General features: G+C 30.6%; 1 protein-coding gene across 1 annotated transcript in view; it reads left to right on the top strand.

Annotated features, from left to right (window-relative positions):
* The first annotated feature begins 4,879 nt into the window (after positions 1 to 4,879).
* fid (class I SAM-dependent methyltransferase fire dancer) overlaps positions 4,880 to 14,661 on the top strand; it is a 41,796-nt gene continuing 32,014 nt past the window's right edge. Inside the window, exons 1-3 of the mRNA XM_075378943.1 lie at positions 4,880 to 5,054; positions 8,090 to 8,193; positions 12,296 to 12,487. Of these exons, the coding sequence (XP_075235058.1) occupies positions 4,880 to 5,054; positions 8,090 to 8,193; positions 12,296 to 12,487 (471 nt within the window). The remainder of the gene's footprint in view (positions 5,055 to 8,089; positions 8,194 to 12,295; positions 12,488 to 14,661) is intronic.

Consider the following 14,661-nt stretch of genomic DNA (forward strand, 5'->3'; position numbering starts at 1 on the left):
GAAAGAGCTGCTGCCCTCTTTCAGGAATCATTCCTTAGTCTGGCTCTCAACAGATACCTCTCCGATATGGTTGCACTTTCGGTCCAGCTACTCTGTATCCCTGAGCACTCAAGCCCCCTCACCAACGGCAAGGTCTCATGATTCATAGAGGAGGTTTGGTAAAACAAAAAATAATAATTAGTAAAAAAATTATTTCTCTTTTAAATTTTATCTTAAGTATTTCTTTATATTTCCAACTCATTTATTTATTTGTTTTTACCGTCTTTTCGAAGAAAATTACGGTATTACTTTCGAATACCATTTACTTAAAATTAGGGTGTATATATATATATATATATATATATATATATATATATGTACCGGGTATTATTTAAGTATGGAAACAGCTTTATATGCATATCTTGGAGGTATTTGGAAGCAGAAAGAAATAGGGTTTAACATAGTTAAAAAAAATCTCGATTATGGTGGGTTTTTAATTTTTTTCATCTTAGTGAATCAAACTTAATTTTTTTAAATAATATAACACATAATTTCGATTTAAAATTTTACAAAAAAACAACGGTGAAATTCATTTTTCTGTTAAGACCTTCGTTATCGATTTATAAGCATTCAAAGTTGTAATGACGGAAAAATTTCGTTTAAAATAAAACGTGGTAAAACGCGCGACATGAACAATTTTTTTTGCATTTTACATTCATAATGCATACAATAACGAATTTGTCATGCAGCGCGTTTTACCTCGTTTTTATTGTTAACACGATTTTTCCGTCATTGCAAATTGAATACTTATAACTCGATAACGAAGGTATGAACAGAAAAACAGGTTTATTACTTGAAACCCGTTTTTCTATGGAAACTTTAATCGAAATTATGTGTATATATGTCCACCTTCCTATTTAAAAAAATTAAGTTTGATTCAATATGGCGGGCAAAAATTAAATGCCCACCCTAATGCAGATTTTTTTTAACTGTGTAGAACACCATTTCTTTCTGCTTTCAAATACCTCTCATATATGCAGTATAACTGTGATGCACAAACTTATAAGAATTGCTCGGAAAGACTACGGGCTGTCGGGTCGCCAAATGTACTTGGTGTACCGAGGTGTCTTCGAGAGTATGATCGCATACGCGGCGCCAGTCTGGGCGCACAGGTTGGATAGAAATAGAGCACTGCTTCAAAATTTAAGGAGTGCCCAGCGCAGAGCCTTAATAGTATGCACTGGTGTTTTTAAAACAACCTCCTACGAGGCTACCACCGTATTGGGAAAGGCTCTCCCAATCGATTTAGTGGTGAAAGTTCGAGCAGCCTTGTGGAAGTTGCGAAGAGGTCGGGAAACCGAGGTATTTGGGATGCGGTTTCGAGCCGGACTAGAACCGGAACGGAACGACTATCACAATGCACCGGGTCCAAATTTCGTTCAGTTGCCCATTTCCCGCCTGCGGAGGAGGCTATGGAGCCTCGCGATGGATGCATGGCAGCATGAACGGCACACCACGATTAAGGGAAGATCCCTGTATAGATTTATACAGGATCTGGGCAGATGGTATGCCTCGAATTAATATTTAAGGGCGTCGGGTGCCCAAGTGCTCACCAACCATGTGAATTTGATGCAATATCTGTTTAGGTTTCGCCTAGCGGCTGATGAGTTGTGTGTCTGCGGGGAGGTCCAGTCGAACGAACATCTTATGTTCGACTGCCCTGCTCTTGGGGGGGCCAGAGACCGGGCCACCCTTGAACTTAGAGGTCAGGGGGAAAACTGGCCGCTCATAAACGGCGAGTCGATGTGGCGAGAGCCGCATTGTCGGACCGTGTGGGGGTTCCTCGATGAGGTTGCGATGTTCAACCGTCATCGTTAGATTTTAAATTTAAATGGGATTTATTGATTCCTTTAGCGAGGCTGTGGGAAGTCCTTATCCGAAATAATGGCTGACCACCAGCCAGTAAAAGCTCCAAGCGCTTTAAATGGTGGACAGGCACTAGCTGGCTGACAGCGACCGAGGCGTGGCGGCTTAAATTGCCGTCTTTTTAACTTGTAACTTTTTTTAGTTTTAATTTGTAACAAGGGGTGCGCCTCCCCGATCTAGTTTTAATTTGACAAGTGAGCGGTAGGGACACATAAGCGGGTGCTGTAAGGCACCCAGCTTAACCGCTCACGCAAGATAGGAGCTCACTAGGAGCATTAGGAATAACGAGGTCGCAAATCTGTTTTGAGGCACAGTAGCCGTTTTTTGGCACGAAACATTTGGTCTATGTTCTAGGGCGACCGAATGGGGTGGTGGCGGGAGAGATTCCACCTAACCAAATATGCAGTATAAAGTTGTTTCTATACTTTATTATCACCCAGTATGTATATCTTTATATAAAATTTTGTGGCTTGGAAATTTCTAAAACTACTTTATCAATTTTATTGAAAAATAGATATGTTGTAATAGTGTATCTGAAGTTGTGCATATGAAGATTTAATGAAGATTGGTTTTATTGTTCGTGAGTTACGCTTAATTTAATGTTGAAAAAAATTTGAGGTTCTGTTCACTGTGTAGTGGGGTATTTTTCTTACGCCTTATGCAGTGAGTCACAGGGGTGAGTTGAAACTTGCTTGTACTTCCTGTTAAGAAGTAAAGGAAGTATTGTGATCGCGAAAAATTTCTGTTTTCAGATTTCAACATAAATATCCATTTTGACTATCCCCGAATGCATTTTGACTAGTTTCGGCGTGACGTCTATACATACGTACGTACTGTGTACCTCGCATAACAAAAAAAAATTAGACGTAGGATGTTGAAATTTTGGATTTAGGACTGTTGTAAAATCTAATTGTGCACCTTCCCTTTTGATTGCAATCGAGTGGAACAAAAGTATCCAAAAAGCCCAAAATACAAAAACTTTGAATTTTGGATTTTTTCTTAACTACAGTAATAAGCCCTCATTGAGAGCTTTTCAACGATATATCATAAGTGGTACTTATGTTCATTGGTTCCAGAGTTATAGTCAAATAAAATTTTAAATAGTGAAATATTTGGATCTTACAAGAGGAAGTCACATCGGTTCGAATCCGACTTCATTTCCTTTTTTTTAACTTTTTTCTTATTTAATTATATTGATTTATTAATAATTAACCTCTGGTTGTAAAAAAAAGTGTAGTAAATAACAATAAAAAAGATTAAAAACATCAAAAATTATTAATGAAATAAAATTTTATTTACTTTTCATTTTAATAGCAGGTGTATAAAGAAGTCATGTGGTATTTATCAGATTTTTTTATTGCTTTTTTGGACGTGTAACTATTTTTTTATGGATCAAAGGTTTTTCTTGTGCAAAATTTTAGATCAAATTGACTTTTTCAAAACAAAATAAAATAACGATAAGTCAGTCTTCTTGCAGAGAACTGGGCAACAATTTTTTTTTAAATTAAAGCTACTTAGCTAAAATAACTTTGAAATCTTATAATTTAAATTTTGATTTTTGAAAGTCAAATTAAAAACAAGGACCTTACTATCCCTTATTTGGCGCTAAATTAAATAAATCCAGATTTTTTAAAAATATTACTTTTTTATTTTTTTAAGTTGTTTTATTTTTTTTATTTTTTTTTTAAATCAAATTATTTATTATTTAAATTATAATTCAAATTAAATTTCTTTTTTATACTTAAAATTTGAATAGATATATAATTAACACTATTAATTTCTTAACTTACCAAAAAAAAAAAGTCAAAGATGAAAAACTTATGTTTTGATAACAATGAAACAATATAAAACTGTTAAACCATAAATTAAATTTTATGAAATTTAAATATAATTGTAATCTTTAACCCTAGATTTTCCAACCTACTTTTCTGAATTTTTACATGAAATTATGTTTAATATCAATAAACATAAAACAAATCTGTTGTGGACACCACATGACTTCCTTGCACGCCTATTAAATTACATATACACATTTTTAAAAAAAATTAAAAGTACACAAAATTTTATTTCATTAGTAACTTCTGATATTTTTTTCTTTTTTGTTATTTGTAATTTCTTTTTTCTTTTTTGTAATTTTTTTTACAGAGGTTAACAATTATTAATAAATCAATATATTCAAATTAAAAAATAGAATAAAAGGAGATGAAGTTGGATTCGAATCAATGTGCCTTCCTCTTGTAAGATTCAAATATTTCATTAATTAAAATTTTATTTTGCTATAACTTTGGAACAAATGAAAATAAGTGCCACATATGATATATTGTTGAAAAGCTTTCAATGAGGGATAACTGTCCTAATCCAACATTTCACAATCCTAAGGCTAATCGTTTTTGAGTTATGCAAGATACATATGCACATATGTATGTACCATACAGACATCACACCAAAACTAGTCAAAATGGATTCAGGGATGGTCATAATGGATATTGCCATTGAAATCTGAAAACCAAAATTTTTTGCAACCAAAATTCCTTTATTTCATACAAGTAAGTGAAAATAAATAAAAATATTTTGAAAATAATTAGCGGGACCACTAGAGGAATTTCCTTGAGAGATTAAAAAGAAAATTAATTTAAATATTTAATTAGTTATTAATTTACTAACAATCAAGATTTCTAACTAATCCCTATGAAATTTGCTATTAATAAAAATGTGTATTATCGTAAATATATATATATATATATATATATATATACACACCATTAATAATTCACCCTAAAGAAACCTATAAAATTATCATTTTACAACTCATAATTCAGAGTTGTTTCTGTTTACAGTTCATCCAATCAGGAAGTTGGTCACAACAATTAACAAATGACACCAAAATCCAAAAGTCAAAAATTGATTTAAATATATTTCTTTTACAGAATGATCGGGATATGTGGGAAGTGTGATTGGAAGAGAGTGGAGGAGTATGTCTGGTGGAGGCGAGAGGGAGGCACGCTCCGTTGCTTTGGAGAAGGCTTATGTGCATGAAGTATATGAGCAAATATCAGCTGAATATCCTAATACGCACAAGAGTCGATCCTGGCCAAGAGTCAAACAATTTTTAGAAGATCTTGAACCAGGTTCCCTTGTCTGTGATGTAGGTGAGTGAATAATCAGTTATATGTATTTTTTATTTAATTATGATATTTTATCGTTAAATCAAAACTAATTAATGGCTCTTAGTTGACATATCAATAAAACTCTTGTTAAAGAACAGCTCAGGTTTTTTTTTGAGGGGCAAATAATAGAAATATATTTTGCAAGAATAAAACTAAAACTGATTGATTTATCTTGCATTCTAGAAGAATGGCATATAAATGGAAGCTCTGACTTATGTAGTTTCTTTATTTGTACCCTGTAGGTAGCAGTTTCTCCCTGTGTTTTAATGATTTTTATTTAACTTTTACTACATCCACCGATCACTAGCCAGGATGTGTTATTAATTAAAAGTCAGTAACATAATTAGAGCTGGAGACAGTATCAAAGAGCCATTAGCAATGAAACAAAACCGGTTCAACTGGGCCTCAAACCATCAACTCACATATGAAGGCTTTTTTTCTTTTTAACTTCCGGGACCACTGTTAGGTATTGCTTCAGAGGATGAGATGAATGATTTGTAGGTTGTGAAAATACCATGCCTGACCGGGATTCGAACCTGAGATCTCCAGATGAAAGGCCGAGATGCTATCACTTGTGCCACGGAGGCTGGCACATATGAAGGCTCAGCGCTAATCATCTGTACTACTTCAATACAAAATATGAAGTTTACTTATTTATGAGTAATAAATAACATTATATTAAAACATAAACTATGAATTTATTTCAAAAAATTAATCATTTTGATAAAATGATAATAAGTACCACCAAATGTGAAAGGGCTTTATAAATATCACACCACAATTAAAATTTGTTCTGTTAATTAAATGGTGAGTTTTGTATACTGATGTGAAATTAAAATATCAAACTCATTAAAGAATGATTGAATGATTTTACTTTCCTGTGCCTATCATGGGATGTTTGTTATTCTTGAACATGGGTGTACAATTTTCTGGTATGACTTTTTCATTATGCCATTATCATACACTAAAGACAACACCAATATATATGAACTACGGATTAATTTAGTTTGTGGGGTGATTGTAAACATGTAGAGGGAAATCAGAAATAATTACAAATAAATAAACCTATTATCAATTTATTGTATATCTATTATCATCAACTTTTAAGAATTTAAGAATAAACTTTTAAAGAAAACCTCTGATATTATTGTGAATTATGACAAAACTGAATTTTAAGGTTTAAAGATTAATAGAATCATTTTTTTTTTTTAATTTCTAAATTTGTATTTTTTTTCTAACATTACAATGAAAAATCTCACTTGGTCATGCCATATATTTCTTGAAGCAAGAAATGCCTCAAGAGGTAAGGAATAAAATAATTCAAATTAAAAGGAAAGTATAGTATCCCCATCCTGCACTTTTTATTCATTTCTGAAAAATGTTCATCTGATCAGACAAAGAAAAATTATTTTTTTAGAAATTAGGAGAAAACTGTTTCAAAGGTCTTCAAGAAATTAAGTAACTTTTTTTTTAAACAAACTGAAGCTAATACCACGATATGAAAACTGTCTTGGTTATTTTTTCCTTTTATAATATTTTTTTCATATTGTAATGGCTAACTGATATATGATTTAACCCTCATATTATATGCCAATAATGCTAGTATAAATGAAGTGGTACACACTACCATGAGCAAAATATTTCTTCCGAGTTTAGTCCTTTGGGCATCACTGGTCTTCACACACTCATGTTGCCTTATAGGTTGATGATATTTTATTAGTTGTATCAAATCTTGTGTCTGTATTCCTCAAGTAATGAAGTCTGAAGCTCCTTTATCCACTTACTTATAAAGATTTCTTTTCTGAAGCTTCTTTAATGCCTTTATATTGTAATGTCTTTACTGAGTTCTAATGCCTCACTTCCATCTAGCAATGTTAGCAACATTAGAACAGCCATGATATTATATTGTTTCAACTAAATATCGTTTCTGTCCTTAATTCCTTTAACTCTTTTAATGGTTTCACATACATTCTGATGTCTGCCTAATGTTTTAAAACCATCTGCTTTTACACTCATCTCATAATCCAGGTAATTAAAATATTTTAATATGTTTAACAGTTCTTCCATCCATTACAATCTTTGATTTCACACCATCCAGTCTTGCTGACTGAATCTTCCCTTAATTCAGTTACACCTAATTTATTGCTGACATGTGGTGCATGTGGCGTTGTCCTTTTGATATTATTTTTTGAATAGCTGTAAACAGAATTGTCAGTTCAAGCCGCTAATTTCATGGTTTTTGACCAAATACATTACTCATCAGAAAATCCTATAATCTTCCTTTTATTATATCATGTTTTCTTCAAATATCCAATGTATTTCATTAATACTCTTTGAGATAGTATTAGCAATGCTCTTTTTGCAATAATTAAAGAAATAACAATATAGAACATAATTTAATCTTCACTACAAAGATTACAAAGAAATGTAGCTCTCTTTCCTCTTATCATAACTCTACTTTATTTTTCATGCTTCAGTATATTCTTATAATCCGTTCTACTGTATCCTATAGTTCCAGATATAAACTTAGTTAAAGGCATCAAAAATAACATTATGTATAATCGTAATACCAGTTAATAGTTATAATAAGATAATTGATTATTATCTACGCTAGAGTAATGTTAAACAATTTTTCATATTTTATATAATAACACATTATTCTGTAGAACTTAATGTTTTTAAGTTTAATATCACATAAAATAAATATGTTATAAGACAGTAATGGCATTTACATTTTTTTTTTTTTTATCTTCAGTCATTATGTACAAAATAGACACCTACATCTGTAAAAAAAAAAATTCAATTAAAATTGATTCACTATATCCACTACATTGATTTGCTTAACTTTACTGATTTAATCTGGATTGAAGAATAAAACTAGTCACATTTTATTTAAACACTTAAAACAAATTCAAGATTCTTTATTTTACTGGGAGTTATTTCTAAATATAACATCCAATTTTAATAACAGTATTATAAACATGAAATTTACAGAAAATTTTTCTTGTAATTTACAGGTTGTGGAAATGGAAAATACCTTAGTGTTAACCCTTCTATATTTAATTTAGGATCTGATAGATGTACAAAATTAGTTGAAGCAGCAAAAGAAAAAGAAAACGAGGTAAGAAAAAATTAATTTATGTACTATGAGCAATGTGTGTGTTTGTGTTTTTTTATTGCATTTTTGCCAGCAATCATGTTACTTTTAAAATAATTTCAACCAATGTAAAAAAAAAATATTCAGTAAAAGAAAAAAAAATGAAATCAGGAATTTTTTAAAAATAAGACAATATTTTCTTTTATTTCTGAAAAAGAAAAAGACGACTCTAAAAGATATTTTATCATTCTATGACATGTAGAGAATGTTAAATGAATTTGTATTTTGTTAAAACAACTTGAATCTCATTGAAACTCAAATTAACCTACTCAAGACAATGCTGTTAATACAACCCCAGTGACCTTCACAATACCATTGTGAAGGCAATTTTGTGTACACAAAAAAGGAAAATTAAATGTGAAGAAACATGATTATTTCACAATTTTCATATACTGATTTACTCCATTCCAGAAAATTGTTTAATAATGTTCAGACTTCTTACTTCATGTACAAATTTATCTGTGAAGTTTTTCTAAACACAGTTCTCTTAGGAAAAATAAAAATACTATTACAGATTTTGTTTTATTTTTATTTAAATTTGTTTTGTTTTGTCAACAATCAGAAATTTCCTGATATTCTTTTAAAAAAATCCTGTTTTTAGAATTAGGTTTTCTAAATTCTTTTTTTTCCCTGCTGAGTAAAGATGTGCAAATATGTGTTGTTTACAACAAAAAAGGTTTTTTGTTATTTTTTTCCTGAGCACACAACAAATTGCTATTATCAACACCTGAATACAATATTTATATCTTAAATAAATAAATATTAGAAATTAACACTGGTATAAACAGCTGAAAGATACTACAGAAAGTTCAAATAACTGAATGTAAATGGACAGCCATAAGAAATCGTAGAAATTAGAGTATAGGCTTGCCTTGCTAGTATGCAACATTACATCAATCCCCTATCAAGCTCTGGCATTGAATATACTGGTTATTCTTAGGAATGAAAATATCATTTTCAAAAAAAAATGTCTTTCTTTCATGTCAGGTTAGGTGCCAGTAAGATTATGGCAGCTACTTTAAATATTTATTTTTGTTTTTTAAGACACAAAACAATATTTCAATTATTTCTTTTAAATATTTTAAATTCTTCTTCATTATGCAGTTTGAAAACAAATAAAACTGTTGGTTCAATTAAAAAAATAGAAAGAAATAATCTAGCCAACAAAATTAATCTTTTTTTAAATCATACTTTATGATGTCTTTGATTTTGTACAAAACTATAGCAAATTTGCTGAATTTTCTGTTACTGTCTTTGTGTGCGCAGAAATTATGACACTAAATTGATTTAAAAAATAACATCAGTAGAAAGTAACTTTGAAATATTATAATATCTGTGTACGAAAACTTATCTATATTTTTACTCAGAATGTTTAAAATGAAGTATTTAAAGGGCCTAATAATTAGTTTTTAGCACTCACTTTTCCTCAGTGTAGTTTACTAAAAATTGGTAAGATGAAATTTAAGGACCAAAAAAATTTACAATTGTCATAGAAAGTTTTTTTTTTTTTTTAATTTGAGCACGACTCTTAACTTCCTTTCAGCAGAAACATTTTTTATTTATTCTGAAAGTAAAGCAACAAAAATTAAGAATAATGAAAACTTACAATGTTGTTTTAATTGACTTCAAACAAAAGGAGGGCGGTTCACATTTCAAATCATTTATTTTTCATGACCAAATTTACCAATTTTGATGATTTTTGAAGTTTCTTCCAGATAACATCAATGGAAGATATTTTTTTAAACTAAATAAAAAAAATCATAAAAACTATTATAATTTTTTTTATTTATCATCATCATCATTACTTAATACTGCATTATTATAACGTAATGATGTACAATCTGAAGTCATTCTGATACTCAGAATATCTTACATGGAACTTCAAAAAATCAATTTGAAAAAATTAAATGTAACAAAATCATATATATTCCAGTCTCAAGATTAAGGGAACTCATCTACCAAGTGATAATTAGTGTTTGGCATGTACTTTACTAAAAAATATGTAAGATGAATTTTGATGGCCATAAAGTTTACGATTGTCACAGAAAACCTTTTTTTAAGATTTGAGCAGGACTCTCTAACTTCCTTGTTACTCTCACTGACACTGATAGAAATGTTGAATAATATTCTAGTAAATAATAAATTTAAAAAATGAGAAGAAGAAGGACAAGTATGGATTTTAAATTTCCTTCATCCTCTTGATAATGACAAAGAAATTACTAATGTGGGTCGAATTTACCCTGCTTAAGGATTATAAAATAATAAAGTATAATTTGTATATCTTATAAATAAAAACTGATTAAATAAACTGATCAGGATTATTAAAGTCAATAAAGTTTAAAACATTAAATAGGTCAAGGAAAACTCTTCTTTACCATACCTTACCCAAGGTACCAAAACCACAATCTTGAGTATGATATGGCAATCAGTAGCATCTGCGCAGTACTCAGATATAGGAATCGACCACCCTTTACAATGCAGTCACATGTAATCCTACAGCCTTCATTTCTGTTTATGACATATTGTAACATTTTTATTAGTTTCTTATGTTATTTCTTTTTCTATTGTTTTTCTTATAATTTTTAATAAACTTTTTCTTTGGTTTTATCTTTCTACAAAAAATATTGATTTTTAATAGTTAGTTATTATTAATCCAATAATAGTATTTAACACAAAAATACACTTTTGCGTGTTATCCGTTCTGCATGTAATATAATATAGACTGAGTGTTTTTAAATTCTATAAACTATTTTTTTTTTTTGTCATTGTCACTGCTTGGACTGAATTATTATTGTATAATGATATACATCTTGATGTCATTCTAACAGTAGAAGTATTTTCTGTTTTCAGAAATTCAGGAAAATTAGTTTCAAAGCTTGGGTAAAAAAAGTACATATTTCTGCCATATTTTAAGAATCATATATTTACCGTTATACATACTAAGTATATAATTTTCATATTATGGTTAATATCTTTCATAAGAAATATGGGAGCAATTTTTATAAAGTAATGTGCAAATACTGATTCTGTTATTGTGTATAATTCTTGCACTAATTTTCTGAAACGTAAAAGATTAAAAAATTGACATGACCATCATTTTGAAATTTGTGAATGTGTTTATACTGCAAATTTTTATTTTTTACAGACAGTTAGTGTAAACATATATACCAAATATTATAATGATCTTCAAGCCAATCTTGAAGTATGAATTTTTCTTTTAATAACACAAAATTACAGAAGGAAAATGACAGAGAAATTGTCTTCTTTTTTTAATAGAATATTTTTCCTTTATTTTTATATGTTGAAATAAATAGCCAGATACACTTTTTTGTTATACTCTGCATGCCATGAATTTCCATCATAGTTCTGAACAGATCATCTGTAAGAATGTTACCACCTAACTAAAAAATGATACACTTATAAATTAATTTGTTACTATAAACTTGTTAACCAAATAGATAAAACAACTATTTATGTATTGCAGATCTAGATTCAACAGAAATGTAAACTAATAAAACAGGACTGTTGTAGCATGACAGATGTGTAGGTTCAGAAACAATATAATTCATTATGAATGACATTAGAAATGACATCCAATTTGAAAATGCTTTTATCGTTTTAGCTGTCCATACAAAATACTTGTTTGAAAATAGATTTCCATGAAAAAAAAACCTTAATTGAATATTTTCAGACTATTATATTTCTACATTATATGTAATAATAGACATATAACAGATTTTAATATTAATTGTAATGAATGTTTACTTCACCTATTTAAATATTCTCTGTTTTACTGTATGTTTTTATCTCTTTCATCTTTACTCATAATTACTATGTTTTATCATTCATAATAATTTCTGTTTGTTTTTACAAACATGTTACATTGTACATCTGTGTAGATTAAACAAATTTTCTTAAAATATTTCAGTTTCCTTCAAGTGATTTCATGAGCAAATGTATTTATTTTGAATAAATTATCATATCTTTGTTATGTTATTACATTTATGAGACTTATGTATATTATTAAAGCAGTTTGAAATCTGTTTTATTTTATTGTTTGTTTTAGGTGCTTGTATGTGACAACTTAGCTTTACCATTTAGAGACGAAAGTTTCGACGCAGTACTATCAGTTGCAGTTGTTCATCATTTTGCTACTACTGAACGAAGAGTTAATGCTCTTCGTGAATTAGCTAGGGTTTTAAGAATAGGTGGACGATTAGTAATTTCTGTTTGGGCCATGGAGCAACGACATCGCAAGGTAATGAAATTTCAGTTCGGTTAGATAATTGATTTTACTATTATACAAACTAAAGTCCATGCTGTAAATAGACTTATTGTTAAATTAAAATTAAATCAATTCATTTTGCTCACTCCTAGATCAGCTGGTGTTAGTTTCAGTTGCCAGTAAGATTCTCCAATTTTTTCATTTGTTTTATCCACTTGTTTTACCTCTTAAAATGTGTGTGATGTCATTGCCAAGGTCATTACAGTAAATATACGAGGTACTACCCAAAAGTTCAGGGAATTTTACCATAAAAATAAAATAGCTTATCATAATTTATAATTTCCACTGTCTCCTTCAAAGTAATCCCCTTGGGCATTGATACTGTGATCCCAGCATTTTTCCCATGATTCCATGCATCCCTGGAAGTAAGCAGGTGTAAGTATTCAAAGCACATTCTGCGTTTCTTCCTGAATCTCCTCAGTTGTGTTAAAACTATGGCCTTTCAATTGAAATTTTATTTTCAGAAAAGTCACACGGGGCAAGGTCAGGCAAATAGGGTGGGTGAAGAATCACTACCATCTTTTTGGAAGCCAAGAAATTCCAAACGGCTAGCAATGTGTGCGCAGGCGCGTTGTCATGGTGTAGAACCCAGCTGTTGTTACCACACAGATCTGAACGTTTGCACCTAATGCTTTCACATAACCGCTTCAAAACTTCACAATAGAACATCCCATTGACAGTTTGACCAAGAGGAACAAATTCCTTATGGATAATGACTTTGATGTCGAAAAAAACTATCATCATGGACTTCACGTTGCTGCGAACTTGGGGTGATTTTTTTGGCCGTGGTGAACTTGGTGACTTCCACTGCGATGACTGCTGCTTAGTTTTAGGGTCATACTCGTACATCCATGTCTCATCATCGGTTATGATGTTGGAGATGAAGTTAGGGTCATCTCTTGCAGAATTTTTCAATTCATTACAGACAGCTATGTGATTTTGTTTCTGGTCGCTGTTCAACAGTCTCGGTACAAATTTTGCAGCAATGCATCTCATGTTCAAATTGTCTGACAAGATGCATTGCACAGACCCATATAACATTTGTACGATTGCACAAACATCATGGATTGTTTGTCTACATTCTGCAACAATAGCCTCTCGCACTTTCATGATGTTTTCCGATGTTGCGCTTGTTGATGGTCTTCCTGAACGCTCATCGTCATCGACTGTCGTTCGTCCATCTTTGAATTGTTTTTACCACAAAAAAGTTTTACTTTTACTCATAACATTGTCACCAAATGCTTCCACAAGCATGCGATGGGTTTCTGCACCATTTTTTTTAAGCATGAAGCAAAATATGATGCAGGTTCTTTGCTTTTTAAAATCTGCCATTTAGAACTTTGCCGAAGCAGTAAAACACAACGTTACACAACCGCACGAAAGTCAACAATGCAGTCTTTCACCATCACAGCTATTGGAATACTGATTCACAAAGAGTACTGTTAGCCACATCTAGCGGCAGCAGGTCATACCAGCAATGGTTCGCGCGTGAAATTCAAATTCCCCGAACTTATGGGTAGCACCTCGTATGCTGACTATTATCACCTGATAAAAGAACATACACATAAGTGCTTATGTAATGCACCTGTAAAAAAGTAACCATATTTTAAGGGTAAACAGCAAAATACAGTATATATAAGTTCTAAGACTTAATTTAAACTAAGCTAAACTATTGGTAGGCCATTTTGACATCTCAGTAATGTCCTTTGTTGGTGTTCAATGCAATTGATCTTTCAAGAGAGGATCTTAGCAATATATAAAATGGATTTATATTCAATTTTAAGTAACAATAAGTAAAGCTTTTCAGTAATATTTATTTTTATTCTGTTCTTAACTCAACTGTGTCATTTCAGAACAGCCCAAAAATGTTCACCCATATTTAAATCTGGTAATACCCAAACACTTCTTTGTTAAAGAGAAGTCATTTCCACTTGCTACAAGTGTTTTGTTTAATTTGCTTTAAAGCAACAAGCTTCATTGTAGGAAAGCGTATATAATTTGGACTTCACAAATTTTTAGTATCTCTTACTAGTAGAGAAATATACTTACTCAAAATTCAAATTCAAATACTGTACATTTCATGATTTGGTTATCATTCATGACCTTTTATTCATGACAAACAGATATACCAATTTGCAAATTTCTTG

The sequence above is a fragment of the Lycorma delicatula genome, chromosome 11, assembly GCF_047948215.1.
Source record: "Lycorma delicatula isolate Av1 chromosome 11, ASM4794821v1, whole genome shotgun sequence".
NCBI lineage: Eukaryota > Metazoa > Arthropoda > Insecta > Hemiptera > Fulgoridae > Lycorma > Lycorma delicatula.